The following is an 18629-nucleotide window of genomic DNA, read 5'->3' as shown; positions in this document are numbered from 1 at the left end:
CAATGTGTCTAGATTTAATGAATCAGAAATGATTGAAAGCTGAAACTGAAATGCACTACCCACACTGAAGAACAAAATGGGCAAACTAATGCCACTTACAGGGTTGGGAATTCAGAATTAAAGCAGGAAAGCAAAAAGCAAATGCAATTAGGAATTGGGGGGGGGGGGGGGGAAGTAGATGAAAAGCACATGAAAAGCAAAAAGCAAATGCAATTAGGAATTGGGGGGGGGGGGGGGGGAAGTAGATGAAAAGCACATGAAAAGAGAAAAAAAACATAGAATGTTTAGGCCTAATTCCTATAAACTCACAGCTTCAATGCTATTAGAGAAGAAATTATCTATGGCTTTAAGACAGAAAGCTACAATTACTCCAGATTTTATTGCTCTAATTGCTGTAATGATTTCTCCATTTGCATTCCATTTAGACTTAGAGTGATGAATCTGTATGAACTTCCAGAGATATAGAGAGATGTGTGCAGCTTTACATGAGAAATGTGAGGTTTAAAGATGTTTGAAAAGAGTTAAGGTTTGATTGTAAGCCAAAGGGAAGTTGTGTCTACTGCTCCAACTGAACCCTAGTGAGGGATAATGGAGAGGAGAATAATCTGTACCTGCTGAAGGATCTCTCTGTCTGATTAGTATCCTGAAACAGACTTAGAGTTGAGGTTTGATGGTTCAGTAACTAGGGTTGAAAGCTTCTGAAATTCAATCATCATAATAAAGCAACTAGAAAAATGTAGGTTTCTACTATTTGTTAATTATTTACAATGCACTAGGTTTCATTTGAGATAAACCCCCAAAACCCCTGTAAAAACCTACAAGCAACCTCTTGGTATCTGTATGTAATTACATCTTTGCTTCAGTTTCAGTATTGAATAACAAATATATTCCCTTTCCTATTAAAAAAAAACACCCATTAAAAACCTCAATGTTTAAAAAGATAACAATCTTGAAACAAAGTCTACTCAAACATATGTTTTTTTTCTAGTAAAGATGTAACAGTTGTAGTAATAGCAATGAGGAATTTGTTTGTGAACTATCAGACCGTGGAATTTTTCTGAAGCATAGGGAGAAACATCCAAAAATTGCACACTCTGCAGCTTCTGAAAAACAAAGCAGTGGAAAGCAACAAAAATAAGGCTGCTACTTCTTTTGCACTGGTCTGAGAAAAGAGCAGAATAGGGACTGCTTGCTCATTTGCTTGCTTTCTTAGAAGAGAAAGACATGAGAAAACGCTGGCAAACATCTTTAAGATTCTCAGAATGAATGCCTGTGTTTTCATTTTCCTCCCATATGTAGGTCTGATTTATTCATTTGTGCAGCATGTTTTTTCACTTACAAAAGCAGCTAGCTGACTGCTCCATAGTAGCAATATTCCTTGCTAGAAGCCAAGTGTTTTTCTACTTTCCTAAAGTACAACCCTATGAGGAGAGGCTGAGGGAGCTGGGGGTGTGCAGCCTGAAGAAGAGGAGGCTCAGGGGTGACCTCATTGCTGTCTACAACTACCTGAAGGGAGGCTGCAGCCAGGTGGGGGTTGGTCTCCCGGACAACCAGCAAGAGAACAAGGGGACAGAGTCTCAAGTTGTGCTGAGGGAAGTCTAGGCTGGATGTTAGGAGGAAGTTGTTGGCAGAGAGAGTGATTGGCATTGGAATGGGCTGCCCAGGGAGGTGGTGGAGTCACCGTCCCTGGAGGTGTTCAAGCAAAGCCTGGCTGAGGCACTTAGTGCCATGGTCTAGTTGACTGGCTAGGGCTGGGTGCTAGGTTGGCCTGGATGATCTTGGAGGTCTCTTCCAACCTGGTTGATTCTGTGATGATGAATGCTCCTCAGGTTTTTTTCACAGAGATCTTGCAGTCTGTTTCCTTTTCACAATTCACCTGCCATTTGCCCCCTAACTTACCTGATTTCAAATACATAATGCCATTCATAGGATTATTGAATGGTTTGGGTTGGAAGACAACTTCAAATTTGTCTCATTGCAGCCCTACTGCCATTGGCAGAGATATGTTCCACTAGATCAGAGCCCCATCCAATCTGACCCCATCCAATCTGACCCCATCCAACTGGCACCTCTGTCTTGTTAGCTTTCAATCTTAATCTTACCATCCCTGGAGGTGTTCAAGAAAAGCCTGGACGAGGCACTTAGTGCCATGGTCTAGTTGACTGGATAGGGCTGGGTGTTAGGTTGGAGTGCATGATCTTGGAGGTCTCTTCCAACCTGCTTGATTCTATGATTAAGCAATTTTACTCAGTCTTTCCTTTCCTAACACCACACACCCTTCAGCTCAAACACCTGATTTGTTTAATTATTAGCTTTACCTAAGTGCGATGTTGTTTCTATGAGGAAAAGGAAATAAAGCAGAAATAGAAAAGCAAATTGAAGTTTTCTAAAGAGTTTTTTTGCACAGAAAATTCTTTCAGTTTGCTGACAAAGAATTCAGTGGTATTTTTTACATTTCAAATCCAGAAAATGCTTGGTAAATACCTGGGATAAACTAGCTCCTAGAGAAATCCCAGAGCTCCTAGAGAAGTCCAAAAGTAGAAAGCTCTAGGAAGACCTTTACTTAAAATGCCATGCCTGTTGTAATAAACAATCTCTTGTTTCACATACAATTACGTGTATTCCTGCAGTCTTAATTTGGATCCAACCTTTTCCTTTTGCTGTTTCAAAGTATTACCCAGCTTTACACTTCGAGGTTGTGCCAGCTATCCTGTTTCTCACAATGGAAACCCAACATTTGAAACACTTCATTTGTACAAGTTGGAACAATTGCCCTTAACATGAAGATATGCTATTACAAATTACTCATTTAAGCAGGAAAGCCCAGAACCCACAGGCCAATCCTTCCACAGCCCTGCTGATGGGTATTTTCCAGCTTGAAAAAAAAAAATCATTTCATAACTAGGTTTCCTGCCTTTAAGCCAACTTTCCACTTATTACATGTCTCCATGCCTTAATATTAACTTCCAGTGTAGAACACTGTAAATTGTTTCCTGAAAAATCAAAGCATATGATGGCCACTGTATATATCCTTTGCCTTCTTTGGCAGTGACTGCCTCAAAGAATTACAGCAAAATACTGAAGCATGACCAGCTCTTCCTGAATCCCATACAGCTATTCTTAGTCAAGCTGCATTTCCTACTGTTTCCCTATCTGAACCTTGAAATTAGTTTCTGGAGGTCTCTGTTAAGTCCTCTGCAATTTCCTAGCATATTTCTGTAACCAGCAGAGGAAAGTAAACTGTGAAGCCTGCTGAAATCATTCAATTTCTAAGAGTTTCTCAAAATAGGAAGACATAAATATCAACTTTTTTTTTTTTTTTAAGACCCTGAAATATGTGCATGCTTCATGGGACAAACTTTTCCTATCCTCAGAATTCTTCAGAGTGCCAGGTTGTACGAGGTAAAGGAAATGCAGTGTTACAGGACTGTGCTAGTTTGAAGCTAAATAGAATGTTTTGGTGAGATGAATTAGATTACAGGCTGTGGAAGGAAAACAATGGTGATGTCTACTTCACTCATAGGCTTGCTGAGAGACACAAGAAGAATCAAAACATAGATAAGGCACTCGCTTCTACTTCTGCTGGGGAACTGGCTGAGCTGCATCTCTCTCTAGCCTCTTTGACTAATCCACTTTGCTTCCTAACCCCCTGGCCCAACCTCCATTCTTCCTTGGGACTGAGGTAAGGTTGAGAGAGGTAGGGGGAAGGTGAAGGGTGGTTGGGAGCCACCTTCCCAGATATTTACAGTATATACAGTTATAGACAGAAATAGGCAAGGTAAAAGGGAATACAGAAACACAACAGCCCTCCCAGAAACCTGAGTCCCCAGGAGGGGCTCCCAACAGCCCTTCCACCTTCTCCCACCCCTCTCAAGCTTACCCCAGTCCCAAGGAAGAATGGAGGTTCAGCCAGGGGGTTAGGAAGCAAAGTGGATTAGTCAGAGAAACGGAGGGTGAGGTTAGAGAGAGATGCAATTCAGAGCTCCCCTGCAGGAGAAGTAGTGAGTGCCTTATCTACATTTGCATTCTTATTCTCTCAGCAAGCCTATAAGGGAAGTAGACATCACCATTGTTTTCCTTTCACAGCCTGTAATCTAGTTCTTCTCACCAAAACATTCTAGCCTGCTTCAAACTAGCACGATGAATCTTTGCTAGTGGGAGAAATCAGAGTGACTCATCTGGCTGAGCCACTCACCAAACCAGAAGGCTCAGAAGCTGACAGACTCAAGAGCAAAATATATTCATTTTTGCAAGTGTTGCTTTCCTCACTTACTGGGATAGGATGGACTTTTTAACCATCAAGCAATAATTTTGCATTATTTTCATTCTTGCTCAGTGCCACCTTGTGCCAAGAACCATCAAAAGCTCAGCCAGTTCCCCAGCAGAAGTGAGTGCCTTATCTATGTTTTTGATTCTTCTTCTTGTATCTCTCAGTAAGCCTATGAGGGAAGTAGACACCACCATTGTTTTCCATTCACAGCCTGTAATGTGGTTCTTCTCACCTAAACATTCTAGCTAGCTTCAAACTGGCACACCTGTTTTACAACTCTAAAAAGCTGAAGAAAAGTGATGTGCACAGTGACATGTCAACATTGGGAGAGGTAAGCCAAGATGTTATGGTCCCTGTCTGCTGTACCTCATTAATTTCACATCATTCCCTCACCATTGGGTTAAAAAATACTCTCAGTAGTAGAGTGTCAACATATGATCAACACTATCATGACTACTTCTGTTAAATTTTAGTTTAGCTGTAAATAATTTCATTGCCATGCAGGGGCTACCCCAGCACATTGCTGGTAATAAAACAAAACCCGTGTGTTATTTAATGTATGATTCAAGCAAGAACCTTGGCAGACCACTACATTCAATTTCATTTCCTCAGTTACTATGTAACTCTCCAAAAACCTGGGTTTTTTGATTTGTGTAGCAATAGAGAAATATGACTGGATTGCCTTTCTCAGACAGAAAGTTCATGTTCACTGTTGCATGAAAAAATCCCAGCTCAAGCCCTTAAGGCTGCTGGCCATTTTGAACTCTACTCCTGTAATGTAATGATCCTTCTGAATTAATAAGACATACAATTCCTTCTCCTGTAACATAATGATCCTTCTGAATTAATAAGACATATCATTCCTACTCCTGTAACATAATGATCCTTATGAATTAATAAGACATATCATTCCTACTCCTGTAACATAATGATCCTTCAGGATTAATAAGAGATATAATTCAGCATTTCTGTTTCAGATTCCTGTCCTAGTTCTGGTACTTAAAACATCACAGTATCACAGTATCACAGTATCATTAGGGTTGGAAGAGACCTCACAGATCATCAAGTCCAACCCTTTACCACAGAGCTCAAGGCCAGACCATGGCACCAAGTGCCACGTCCAACCTTGCCTTAAAGTGCCCCAGGGACGGTGACTCCACCACCTCCCCGGGCAGCCCATTCCAGTGTCCAATGACTCTCTCAGTGAAGAACTTTCTCCTCACCTCCAGCCTAAATCTCCCCTGGCACAGCCTGAGGCTGTGTCCTCTCGTTCTGGCACTGGCCACCTGAGAGAAGAGAGCAACCCCCTCCTGGCCACAACCACCCCTCAGGTAGTTGTAGACAGCAATAAGGTCCCCCCTGAGCCTCCTCTTCTCCAGGCTAACCAATCCCAGCTCCCTCAGCCTCTCCTCGTAGGGCTGTGCTCAAGGCCTCTCACCAGCCTCCTCACCCTTCTCTGGACACGCTCAAGCATCTCAGCATCCCTTTTAAACTGGGGAGCCCAGAACTGAACACAATACTCAAGGTGTGGTCTAACCAGTGCAGAGTACAGGGGCAGAATGACCTCCCTGCTCCTGCTGACCACACCATTCCTGATGCAGGCCAGGATGCCACTGGCTCTCTTGGCCACATGGGAACATATCCATCCAATGCTGTGAGCCTTTGCGTTCACTTATTTCTTACTACACAAGCAAAGTGGATGCACAAAAATATCCACGTGAGTTACCCTCTCTAGCATGCATCAAAGGGGCTGGAATTATTTGGCTAATTGATGAGAGGAAGAGGTCAGCAGCCAGCCACTTCTATTTGCCTTCTGTTTTGGTTTGTTTATCTCTGAAATTCGTGCATCTTAAAGATATTAATGAAATATTTTTCAGTGTGCTAAACTCCCTGTCAGAGGATACATTCTACTGCTTGTAGTGAAATATGTATTCACAACTGTGGATTTTGCAGTCTGAACCTTGAATGGTTCATTAGAGGCTTGCTAAGTTATGTTTCTGGCTCTGAACTTAGGATTTCATTTCAAAATTCCTTTTTGTCTGGAAAAGAAAACACTAATAAAAAGTAATTTTGTTGGGGAAATCATCAACCTCATTCATTTTGTCTAATAACATGGAAAAGATAACAAGGTGGTTAAAAAAAAAGGTGTTCCCTGTAAGCCTTTAGAGTTTTGTGCTTCTTTTCTCTAAGTTAGGATTTGATTCCCATAGCGTAGGGATCAGTTTGCTCTAATGAATTATGACAGCATTTGAGTTTGATAAAGTTCTATGGGATTACCGTGTGATTTTATGTACCACTGCTGGCCAGAACTCCTCTTTGCCTCTTAGCACATTCTTTCTCCTGTCCAGATATGTGCTATGAAAACAGATAAAGCTGTTTCTGGCAGCTACACAAGTTATGCAAGAAAATACTTCCGTGGCACTTCCATTTCAAAACTTCCCATTTCTTACTGGTTCTGTAGATGTTACTGGAGTCAGTTGTCAAGGTAATTCGAATCTCCTCAGATCAATGATCGACCTAACTAGGGCCTCTCCAGCAGAGAATGTTCTCCCTCTTCTTTGGAGGTCTGTAACAATTCCCTATAAATGCTTTACTCCTTCTTTTAGCTACATTTTGTGTTTGTCACATTAGCTAAGACACATATGTAATTTGACTCAAAATACCACAAGCTCTAACTAGATCTCCACATCACTGCCCACCTTAGGATTTTGTCTCTTTGGTAAATTTCATTCTGTGATATTTTTATAGTAAACCATATAGCCAAAGGCCAGTCATGTTTCTACTTCAAATGTTTACTATTTTGTTCTTAAGCACCATAGAATCATAGAATCAACCAGGTTGGAAGAGACCTCCAAGATCATCCAGTCCAACCTATCCCCCAGCCCTAGCCAGTCAACTAGACCATGGCACTAAGTGCCTCATCACTTCATGTTCCTCACATTTTGGCACAGATCCTCTTCATAAAAGTGAATTTCCTTTCTCTAGGCAATGCTTTCAATCTATGTTATTCACTGCAAGAACTTAAACAATTACTTATCCTTTAAAAGTTGGCAAATTTCCCTCCCATCTTCCACTACCTATCCTTTTGCTATGACACCACATGTAAGACTGCATACTGAAATTACAAGACTACTTCCCTGCTAATTTCTTATACAGATACAGCCTGACAGTTCTAGATGGCTTTGGATCAGCCCCAAACAAAAGAAAATACTCTGGGTAGTGTAATCCTGAACGGAATAATGTGATCTGTATAAAAAAATCACTTACTGAATCACCAGCATCTCTTTCCTCTCCTAGGAGATCTCCCATCGAAGCAATGCCTGAATCAGTGCAGAGTGATTTGTGTGTTTCCAGCTGTCACTCCTCAGCTCTTAGGAAATACAACATGCAATACCACAGTGCTCAAGCTGAGGTTGTAGTTTGGAATGTCCTAGGAAGAGTGTAATTTGCCTGCTGAGTGTTCTTTGACCTTGTTTTCAAACAGTACCGTGGCCCCATTAGTTCTATAACCTCTCAAACGCGTTTTACTCCTGACAAAATATTACATCAGTTGCACAGATCCATAAAGGAGGGAGGTCAAGGAATTGTGTGTGTGGAAAGTTTGGTCTGTGAAACGAACAGCTGTGGTGATGACAAAGGTTTGTATCCACTGCTTTACCACGCATAACAAGGTAAATGCTGGGTCCTGCACTTGTCACAACAACCCCATGCAACGCTCCAGGCTTGGGGCAGATGGAAAGCTGTGGGGAAGCAAAGGACATGGGGTGGCTGAACACCAGCCAGCAGTGTGCACAGGTGGTCAAGAAGGCCAAAGGCATTCTGGCCTGTACCAGGAGTAGTGTGGCCAGTAGGAGTAGGGAAATGATCGTGCCCTTGTACTCAGCAGGGCTGAGGTCGCACTTGGAACGCTGTATTGAGTTTTGGGCCCCTCACTACAGGAAGGACAATGAGTTGCTGGAGCAGGTCCAGAGAAGAGCACTGAAGCTGGTGAAGGGTGTGGAGAACAGGTCTGACGAGGAGTGGCTAAGGAAAAGGGATTGTTTAGTCTGAAGAACAGGAGGCTGATGGGAGACCTAACTGCTCCTACATCTTCCTGAAAGGAGCTTGTAGTGAGGTGAGGGTTGATCTCTTCTCCCAAGTAACTAGTGATAGGACAAGAGGGAATGGCCTCAAGCTGCACCAGGAAGGTTTAGATTGGGTACTAGGAAAGAATCTTCACTGAAATAATGGTTGAGCATTGGAACAGGCTTCCCAAGGAGGCTGCAGAGGGAGTCACCATCCCTGGAGGTGTTAAAAACACATGGCACTTCAGGACATGGTTTAGTGGGCACAGCAGTGCTGGGCTGACAGTTGGACTTGGTGATCTTAGAGGTCTTTTCCAACCATAACGATTTCATGATTCTATGATAACTTGATTTATGTGTCTTAGGCAGAGAGGAAAGCACAGAGAAGCATGACAGCAGAGGCAAGAAGTGGCTGGGCACTGTAATCTACTGGCTTCAACACTTCACCATCCCGGGGACAAGTTGTCCTGGTTTGGGCAGCACATTGCTTAGCTGTAATGCACTGCTAGCTGCCTCGTTTACTTGACCAGAGACAGGACAGGATTTTGTGACATGCAGGTCCTGTTTAAGGATCCAAGAGCCTGAGGGCCTACCTTTAGAGCGAGCCAGGGAGCTGCTTGCACCAAGCCAGTCAGAAAGACTGTGTAATGCCTGATTCATCAAGCACTGCTGGCAAAAACTACGACAAGCTCAGCTCAGCCGAAAACACTGCAGCCTTGGACACGCACCATAGCAGAACTTGAGCACACAGGGAAGTTTTCTGGTGGGTCTCAGGCACCCCTGGCTTCCCAGAAATCTTGAGAAGGCTGCATAGCTCTGTGGGTCTCTTGGTAATCAGCCTGGTCTGAATAATAGACACCTAACAATTTTTTTTTTGCCTTTAATTCTTGCAGAGCTGATTGAAAAGTGAATAAAAAGATAGAAACAGGAGGTAAACCTAACCCAAGAATCGCTTACAACAGATACTGGGGTTAACAAAGCACAGCCCATCTCTCAGGGTATAGTAGGCACTATGACAGCAATTATTTTAAGGAAGGATTTGAGAAATAATGCTTCAAGTATTTTTATGGTGACCTCCTCCCATGCTCAAGGGTTTTCATGCTTTTAGCTATTACATCTGCAACTGAAGCTAACTGTGAAATTAGGAATTTATTCATCCCATGGTACACACGCACACATTTGCAACAGTGGAAGTGAGTAAGGGTCAATAGAAACACTCTGAGTAAAAGTCAGAGGCTTTTTTTTTGCCAGGCTTTTGTCATTCAGACAGAGATTCCCATATTGAAACATTCCCTTGTTTCTTCTTGTTGCTTTTATCGCTAATACTGGCAACGCACTACTGTTATTTCTAAACAACACAATATGAGCTTTGCCAAAATATTAAGTCAGAACAAACAGAAGTTGACATTAAACATGTCTGTCTGAATTGCAAAGAAGCAGAAGATGCCATTAAGTACAGAATAGAACAATAGGGCCTAGGATTTGTAAGCAGCTTTTGATTCTGGAATATTTAGAATCATAGAATCATAGAATCAACCAGGTTGGAAGAGACCTCCAAGATCATCCAGTCCAACCTAGCACCCAGCCCTATCCAGTCAACCATAGAATCATAGAATCATAGAATCAACCAGGTTGGAAGAGACCTCCAAGAGACCATTTAGGTCTCCTTAGAAACTCATTAAGATATTTTTCAGTATTTTGTATCTTTAAAAAAAAATAAATTCAAACTTCTACTCTGTTTCTTGCATTGGGTCCTCTTCTTAAAAATACATATATGAAAACTGGAAATTTATCTCTTAAGGAAATTGACAATTTCTGATGATTTAGACATCGATTTGAAAGAGTAAATAGGACATAAAGTTGTTGCTAATCATAGAATCAAGCAGGTTGGGAGAGACCTTCGAGGTCATCCAGTCCAACCTAGCACCCAGCCCTAGCCAGTCAACTAGACCATGGCACTAAGTGCCTCAGCCAGGCTTTTCTTGAACACCTCCAGGGTTGGTGACTCCACCACTTCCCTGGGCAGCCCATTCCAGTGGCAATCACTCTCTCTGTCAAGAACTTGAAATGGTACATAAGAGATGCAACAGAGTACAGATAAATTTATATGCAATTATGAATAATTTAGATGTAGCCATCTGAAATCAAGCCATCATTATTCTTTTTTATACCATCTGAAATCAAGCCATCATTTTTCTTTTTTTATTTAGACCCTTCTGTAAAATGAAAGTTTTACTTTAGTGAACAATGAACATAGAATCATAGAATCATAGAATCAAGCAGGTTGGAAGAGACCTCCAAGATCAGCCAGTCCAACCTAGCACCCAGCCCTAGCCAGTCAACTAGACCATGGCACTAAGTGCCTCATCCAGGCTTTTCTTGAACACCTCCAGTGATGGTAACTCAGATGAAAGTGTCTTTTTCCTTTTCTATTAATTTCTTTATGGCTGAGATTGTTTTCAATTGCACATTTGAGTTAACGTTAAGACTACTGTTCTCACACCTATAAAATGAGAGTTACCTGTATGGCTGTGAGGATATTGGCTAATGCCTGGCCGTATGTGTCGTGACAGTGAACAGCAAGAGCACTCAGAGGAATTTCTTTCATAACAGCTTCCAACATTCTTTTCATACTTCCAGGAGTGCCCACACCAATTGTGTCCCCCAGAGAGATTTCATAACAGCCCATACTGTACAGCCGCTTCGATACCTGTTTAGAAACAGAGAAATGGTCAAGATGAAAGAATATAAAATAGGCTCAAGAACATATGTTAAAAGGGCACAGGTTTCAGGTTCGACTCACTGAGGTGGATCTATGTATAAGAAACCCTCTATTAACTCCTGAAAATTATCACCCAAGAAAAACATCCCATATATCCTCTCTTTTGGAAACATTTATTGTTCTGCTTCTGTACAAAGAATAACCAGTCAGGCCAAATCCATCAAAAACTTGCATTCTGACTCTTCCACATAATCCAAATAAGCAAGATTTTACACCATGAATTAAGTTTCTGTCAAGTCCTTTCTCAACAATTTTCTCTCTCTGGGATTTTCCCAGCTGTTTGGATTTCTCCATGTACTTTTCAGCTTACAAGTTGTGCAGGGTAAAGACCTGCCCTTTTGCTTGCTTATTACATGCAGCTTAGCTAAGGCACTAAATAATTACAAAAAAAGCCTGATTCTGCTTTCTCTTGGCACTGAAAACTGCAATGAAAACTGAACTTTCAACATGTTGCATTTAATATTGTTTGACTTTCAGAAAATCAGACATTAAAGTAATAACAAAGCAAAACTAACTTAAATAACATTCTATTCTTTAAGGGATTTTTTCTTATCACAAAAAAAAGCCCCAACCCTCTATACAATTAGCTCTTAGCTATACAACCAGATCCCTAACTGTTTCTGTGATCATCTTTTTGAGTTCTTGGTATGAGTTTTAGGTCCAGCTTTATAATGTTTGCATCTCAGAAACACAAAATAGTGTTTGCATCAAAAATATTCTTTTAGAAGCTAAATGTGGGATCTTTCCACCTCAGCTTTCTAGAACTAACTTGAGAAGGGGTTTGCTTCGTTTACATTTGTTCATTATGTTTGTCCCCTTTAGCATTCCTCACTGTGTATCAGCAATCCCAAAAGTCCTTTCCACTTGAATAGACTCCCAACCTGGAAATTAACTGTTTAGAAACGAAAAAAAGCAATCCCTCTTCCAAGATATCTTCGGTTGCAATGCACTCTACTGTTAAAGCAATTTCAGGACTTCATCAATGGAATTGCTGTGAATACATCTGAGGAAGCTGACAAATGCTGCACCAGCAGTCACGGAAGTGCTGGATTAATGCTGCTGTTCACTTAATTCAAAGAACAGCTGAAAAAGAACTTGAAGTAGTCTAAATCATTCTGCTTGAAGCTTGGAAGCACTGTGACTATTGTCAAGGTAGTAAAACTTTGTGCTTTAAAGTCAAAGAGCTCCTGGTTCACCTCAACATAAATTCAATATATATTTTACAAAGGGATATTCACCAGACTACAAAAAAAAAGATTCTATCTTGAGGCATATTTTTACATCACCATCATGAGGCAGCTGTTTTAAGTGGAGTGCTGTTGTAACTGAAAAAAAAAATCAGCTGCAGTTAGTGGTAGATTACCTCTAATTAATCCCAAATCTTCAGGTTTTGTGTGGGATTGGGGTAAAAGGAGCAGGCTGTGTTTTTTTTCTCATGTCTCATGTTCTTTTTCCTGGATGATTCAAAGTTTTTCTAGATGACCATTTTAGTGACAACACAGAGAATGTATAAACTCCTAGAAATTGCATTCACTTCTGTCCCGTTCTCAGTGTTACATCTTTCAGCTTCTGAAAAGAAAGTTCTGAAAGATGAAAGAAGGGAGGAAATCTGCTAACAAGCTGAGTATCATCACTGACTTGTCATGATGTGACCTTAAACTGACCCTTAAAAAGAGATCAATCTTTAATTTGAAGAAGAATGAGCATGCTTGGATGCTGGATAGGAGTTTTCCATACTGCATCTTCTGCCACAGTAGGAGGCAGCCCATTAGTTATAGTTTTCTAAGTTTTCAGTGTGGACTTTTGGGAGGAGGGTGAGGGAGAAGAGAACACACTGTTTTGCCTGTGCAGTCAGAATGTGATGATGATCATGCAGCCTTGCTCACTGAACACAGTTGTGCCTGCACCACCGAGCACTTTTACTATGCCTGTCTTGTGCCACTTCCCTTGTGAGCGCTGTCCTGACACTGAGCATTGATCGAAATGGGAATTGGTGACCCAATGCTGCAACCTCTCAGGCATGTGAACAATCCTGCTGCTGGAGATGGTATCTAAAATGATACTCTTAATACAAAAGGTCATTACTATGTTACAGATTAATTTAAGTAAATGACAGCATAAAATCACACTGAAGTCTGTGGTGTAAGAGAAACTTTGCAATAATCCAACAGCATTCAAACAAGAATGGGCACATTTGCTGTGCAGCCTGCATGCTGGGTAAGGTTTGTATGAATGCACAGCTCTAGGTTAAAAGCAAGCTAAGGAGAGAAAGAAGCAGGCAGAAAGTTAAAAACAGTCAATTATAACACCACAAGACAAGGGATAACACAACTGGCTTCACAGATGTTATACAGTGTTTCCAACGACTTTCAATCCTCATTTACCTAAGGTTGCAGTTCACAACCACAGGACCACAAATGGTTAAAGGGTGAGTCCACTTCAAGAAAAAACAGATGTAAAAAAAGAGCTATGCAGCTTATTTTAATATATGAGAAACACTATTATTTTCTAAAATAAAAAGTGATATGGATGTACCAGATAGCTTCTAAATGCCTGAAGGCATCTGAAGTGTGTTCTCACTAGACAGCTATGTATAAAACAGGTATGTACTAGCAAACCAGAAATGCATGCAGTCTGTTTAATGAGCCACCTCTCCTAATTGGTTTTGCTTCAGTTAAAATTGATTTGCTTATTAAAAAAAAATATAGCTGGTCACTGCCATTGACTGCTAAAAATATAGCTGGTCACTGTCATTGACTGCAGAAGAGACAACCTAAACCTTTCAGTCACAGTTCCTGATTGCAGTGCAGTCAAGGGAATCACACAGTCTACACTGATGACCAAAAATGCAGTTCTCTGAAGGGTCTTAGCTGCACAGCCAGTAGTTTTGATAATTCTAACTCAGCAAGGGATGAGTGCATGTGTTTATGTAAAATCCATTAACAACTAATCAGGTACTTCCACAGACATTCCAGTGCTTGTTGAATCAGGGCCTCAATAATTTTAAGAAGGCAGATTTTATTTTTCATAGAATCATAGAATCATAGAATCAAGCAGGTTGGAAGAGACCTCCAAGATCATCCAGGCCAACCTAGCACCCATCCCTAACCAATCAACTAGACCATGGCACTAAGTGCCTCAGCCAGGCTTTTCTTGAAGACCCCCAGGGACAGTGCCTCCACCACCTCCCTGAGCAGCCCATTCCAATGGGAAATCACTCTCTCTGTGAAGAAATTCTTCCTAATATCCAGCCTGTACCCACCCTGGCACAACTTGAGACTGTGTCCCCTTGTTCTATTGCTGGTTGCCTGGGAGAAGAGGTCACCCCCCACCTGGCTACAATGCCCCTTCAGGTAGTTGTAGACAGTAATAAGATCACCCCTGAGCCTCCTCTTCTCCAGGCTAAACACCCCCAGCTCCCTCAACCTCTCTTCATAGGATTTGTGCTCCAGGCCCCTCACCAGCTTTGTTGCCCTTCTCTGGACATGTTCCAGCACCTCAACATCTCTCTTGAATTGAGGAGCCCAGAACTGGACACAGTACTCAAGGTGTGGCCTGATCAGTGCTGAGTACAGGGGCAGAATAACCTCCCTTGTCCTACTGGCCACACTGTTCCTGATGCAGGCCAGGATGCCATTGGCTCTCTTGGCCACCTGGGCACACTGCTGCCTCATCTTCAGCTTACTGTGTATCAGTACCCCCAAGTCCCTTTCCTCCTGGCTGCTCTCCAGCCACTCAGTCCCCAGCCTATAGCGCTGCTTGGGGTTGTTGTGGCCAAAGTGCAGAACCCTGCACTTACACAGTGGTGCACAGGTACACAAGAAGACACTTAACTAGGATGAAGACAGAAAATAAAGTATTTGTGTGAGTAAAAATGTGAAGGTTTGGAACAATAACTAGCACTCCCACTGGCAAACTGAAAAGGAGTTCTTCTGTGCGAGGCGCTTAGTTAAAACCCAAGCAGCACATGGAAAGAAGCCTATTGGGGAACATGATATTGCAGTATGCAATTTACCAACAGCACAGCTGAATCTGTCATCACCACGCTAACTAAAGCTGTGTCACTTCCAACTCTCACTTCATGTTAAACCAAATTAATTTAGAAGTACTCTGTGCCTTCCAATTTAGCTGTTCTTTCAAAGAGTGCATGTGCTTGCCACGGGAGAAGGATTATCACAAATTCCATCTGGAATGTACACTAGAAGAAGATGCAGCAAAATAGGACCCGAAAGCTGCATGCACACAGAGCACAACAGATCAGATAAACACTGACTAGCTGCCAGTGCTACAAAGGAAGAAAAATCAGTGGTTTGGTGATTCTGCTAGGTCACCATGAGTAGTGATTAAGTGCAACAGAGAAGACAAGCCTTTCTCCAGGAGGAAAGCTGGTGTTTTGCCTTGTGCCTCCTGAATTCTCCCCACTTTTTTCTCTACTGTTCATCAGTATTGATGCCCAAGGACATGACACCTGCTAGAAGGATAATATAAGGGTGGTGGCTCTACCATCTGACAGCACAGTATGCTTATGCCAGCATAAAATGGATTTAAAAGTAGATATCCCTTACAAGAGGTTGTCTCTTCCAACCCTGATGATACTGTGATACTGTGATACTGTGATCATCTCATGTGCCGAATATGTGCTCATGTGAGTGAATCTATTTCCTCAAGCATTTCCTTACCTCCTTCTTGAGAGGAAATAGCACATAATATTTTTCCACATGACTGCTAACAATCAAAACAAACTATTTTCCTTAGATTTGACTGCATGTAGTTGAGATGCACCCAGTTTTAATATTAGAATCATAGAATCAACCAGGTTGGAAGAGACCTCCAAGATCATCCAGGCCAACCTAGCACCCAGCCCTAGCCACTCAACTAGACCATGGCACTAAGTGCCTCATCCAGGCTTTGCTTGAACACCTCCAGGGACAGTGACTCCACCACCTCCCTGAGCAGCCCATTCCAATGCCAATCACTCTCTCTGCCAACAACTTCCTCCTAACACCCAGCCTAGACTTCCCCCAGCACAACTTGAGACTGTGTCCCCCCTTGTTCTGTTGCTGGTTGTGTTTACTTTCCTTAAATTTTACCCATCGAAGGACTTTACAGCATTAAATAGAGAACATTACTTATAGACATTTTAAAATGTAATTTTGATTCATCAGAAAGCCAAGCCAGAAGATCACTCTTACTTCTGCCACTTTGGCTGGTGTGACATTTCCTTCATATGGGCAGCCCAATGCACACGACACATACCTACAACAGGAAAGAGCACACAAAGATACTTCTGTTTGATACAAGCCTCTCTGTATCCATTCATGTTACTAGGAAAAGGTTAAATATAATTTTCAGTCTTTAAACCAGTCAAAGAAGAACAAATATTTGAATGAAAAGTTAAAATTATACCAGATGAAAACAGCAGGTTTATCCATTTTCTTTTTAGGTCACAGAATAGAGATTTACAGCTTTATGTATGCTCAACATATGTCACAAGTTGTAAGGGAACTGCGATGCTGCCAAGCTAGCATTTGGCTTGCAGCACACTTCCATTTTTCTTGTATTTCTTTCTGAAGTTGTAAGAGGCAGCTCAAGTTTTACCTTGCCTGATCCACACAAGGCATTCAGAGGCAGAAATAATTTAATCCCTTATGCCAATGGCCCAGCAATAGATGGGTACAAGCAACTTGTAACAACCCCACCATATCATATATGATTTTGGTGAATGGGGTACCCTTCACCTTTTGTCTAGCTTTAGTTTAGGCATGCCTTGGGACAAGAAGAAAATGTGAAGCCAGAATGTTTCTCAGCAGCTATCAACTCTACAAAGCAAAAAAAAACCTGAAAGACACAACCAAGCCTCCATTGTTCAGGTTTAATGCTGTGTTAGTGCAAGATTTGGTTTAAATTTCCTTTAAAAAAAGCCCCAAAACAATAAAAGCCATGAAATTCTAATTAAGTTTCTAATTGTTTATATTAAATTGGATAGAAATGGGATTAAATTAATGAGAAACAGCCATTCAAAATTAAAATAAGTGTGACTGTAGAGGGATTTACAACAGATTGAGAGGCAGGCAGAGCCCCAGTCCCAGTGGGAGGTTTTTCAGCTGCTTAATAGAACAAGAGCCTTCATCAATTCCCCATCATTCCCTTTCCCTCCACACTGAAGGATATAATGTAAAATTATACACTGTACAATGCAAACAGGATTGAACCAATGCCAGCCTGTATGCAATCAAGGTCTATAGGGTAAAGGGTTTATTGTTCTCTTAGCAGTTGATGGAGAAACTGATTGATAGAATGTGGAATCAGGACGAGTAGCAGGCAAAAACAAATAGTGGAAAAGAATGTCAATGTTGTAATACATGGAATATATTCTGTGGCTTATACAAAGGCATGGTGTTGGCACAGGGGAACTAGCAGTAAGAATGAAGCAAGCCTTGACCCTGAAAAGAACTTGATAAGCCCTGATAAAAGAATGGAAATGAATTTTGCTCCTACAAAAGTGATTGGTTCCATTACATCCTGCTCAGAATTTTAATCTGCATACCACCTAGGCACGATTTCAATTATTTGTATGTCCTTTTGAAACTCAAGTTCTTGAAACTTTCCTGTAGACTTCATGAACTGTCAGCCCCAATTTAAATGACACCAAGTTTCAAAATTCTGAATTAAAGATTAAAAAATGTAGCTACTGCTAACAGTTGAACGCTGCCCTGCTTCACTGTGACACATAACTGAAAACCAGTGCAGGGTAATTCACTTTTTTTTTTTGTTTAATGTTTTTAATGCATGCACAGTTTTTCACACAAAACTAACCATGGAAAAAATTCAGACCCAAAGGACTGCTTTTTACATAATGCTGCTAGTGAATACAGAGACTTTTACTGGAATTGTATTTTCAGCATTAGCCACAGCACTTGTGAAGTGAGCAGGAACTATACAACACATGCCAAACATACAGGACTTATGCACACATGCTCCCTTTAATTACATATATCTTTACATGGTCCTAATGGCTACATGTGTTAGAACAAGAAGGCATGGTAGTGATAACGTGGCATGAATGACATCTGGAAGAGAGTAGGAGAAAGAAAAGTAAAAGCAAGCCAAAAGGTATCTAGAGAACAAGAGAATACTCCCTGTGGTTCACACCAGTGAGCAGAAACTTGCCGGAGCTCACATAATTCAGCTGGGCCTGCTGGGGTATGAAAGTATGTAGTGACCTGAGGAATCTGCTTACTGCAATGTACAAATCTGTTTGAGATTATGAATTCTGCATGCTCACACCACTCTGACTAGAGTGACATTTTAAAGAAGGAAAAAATGATAGATACAATCTCTCTGAGTGTTTGCTGTTCAATATGAAACTGGAGAAAACAGGGATTACTGAGGGAACTCGACAGGTAAAGAACTTCTTAGCAGAGGGAGAATGAAGTCTTGCAGAGAATGAAATAACTTCTTTTTTCAGTGGTGTTCATAGAGGATGAGCTTGGCAGAATTGTCTCTGATGTTT

General features: G+C 41.4%; 1 protein-coding gene across 3 annotated transcripts in view; it reads right to left on the bottom strand.

The window, feature by feature from the left end:
• The window catches only part of HMGCLL1 (3-hydroxy-3-methylglutaryl-CoA lyase like 1), an 82961-nt gene that overhangs the window by 25267 nt on the left and 39065 nt on the right, over positions 1-18629 (bottom strand). For 2 of the 3 annotated variants that reach the window (XM_064146770.1, XM_064146769.1), the window contains exons 6-7: positions 16309-16372; positions 10856-11044 (exon numbers count right to left, since the gene is read on the bottom strand). In XM_064146770.1, coding sequence (XP_064002840.1) covers positions 10856-11044; positions 16309-16372 — 253 coding nt within the window. The remainder of the gene's footprint in view (positions 1-10855; positions 11045-16308; positions 16373-18629) is intronic. The other variant, XM_064146772.1, reaches the window with a different exon arrangement.

This window comes from Pogoniulus pusillus, chromosome 7, assembly GCF_015220805.1.
Source record: "Pogoniulus pusillus isolate bPogPus1 chromosome 7, bPogPus1.pri, whole genome shotgun sequence".
In the NCBI taxonomy this organism is placed as follows: Eukaryota; Metazoa; Chordata; class Aves; order Piciformes; family Lybiidae; genus Pogoniulus; species Pogoniulus pusillus.
This window is presented reverse-complemented; position numbering and strand designations above follow the sequence as displayed.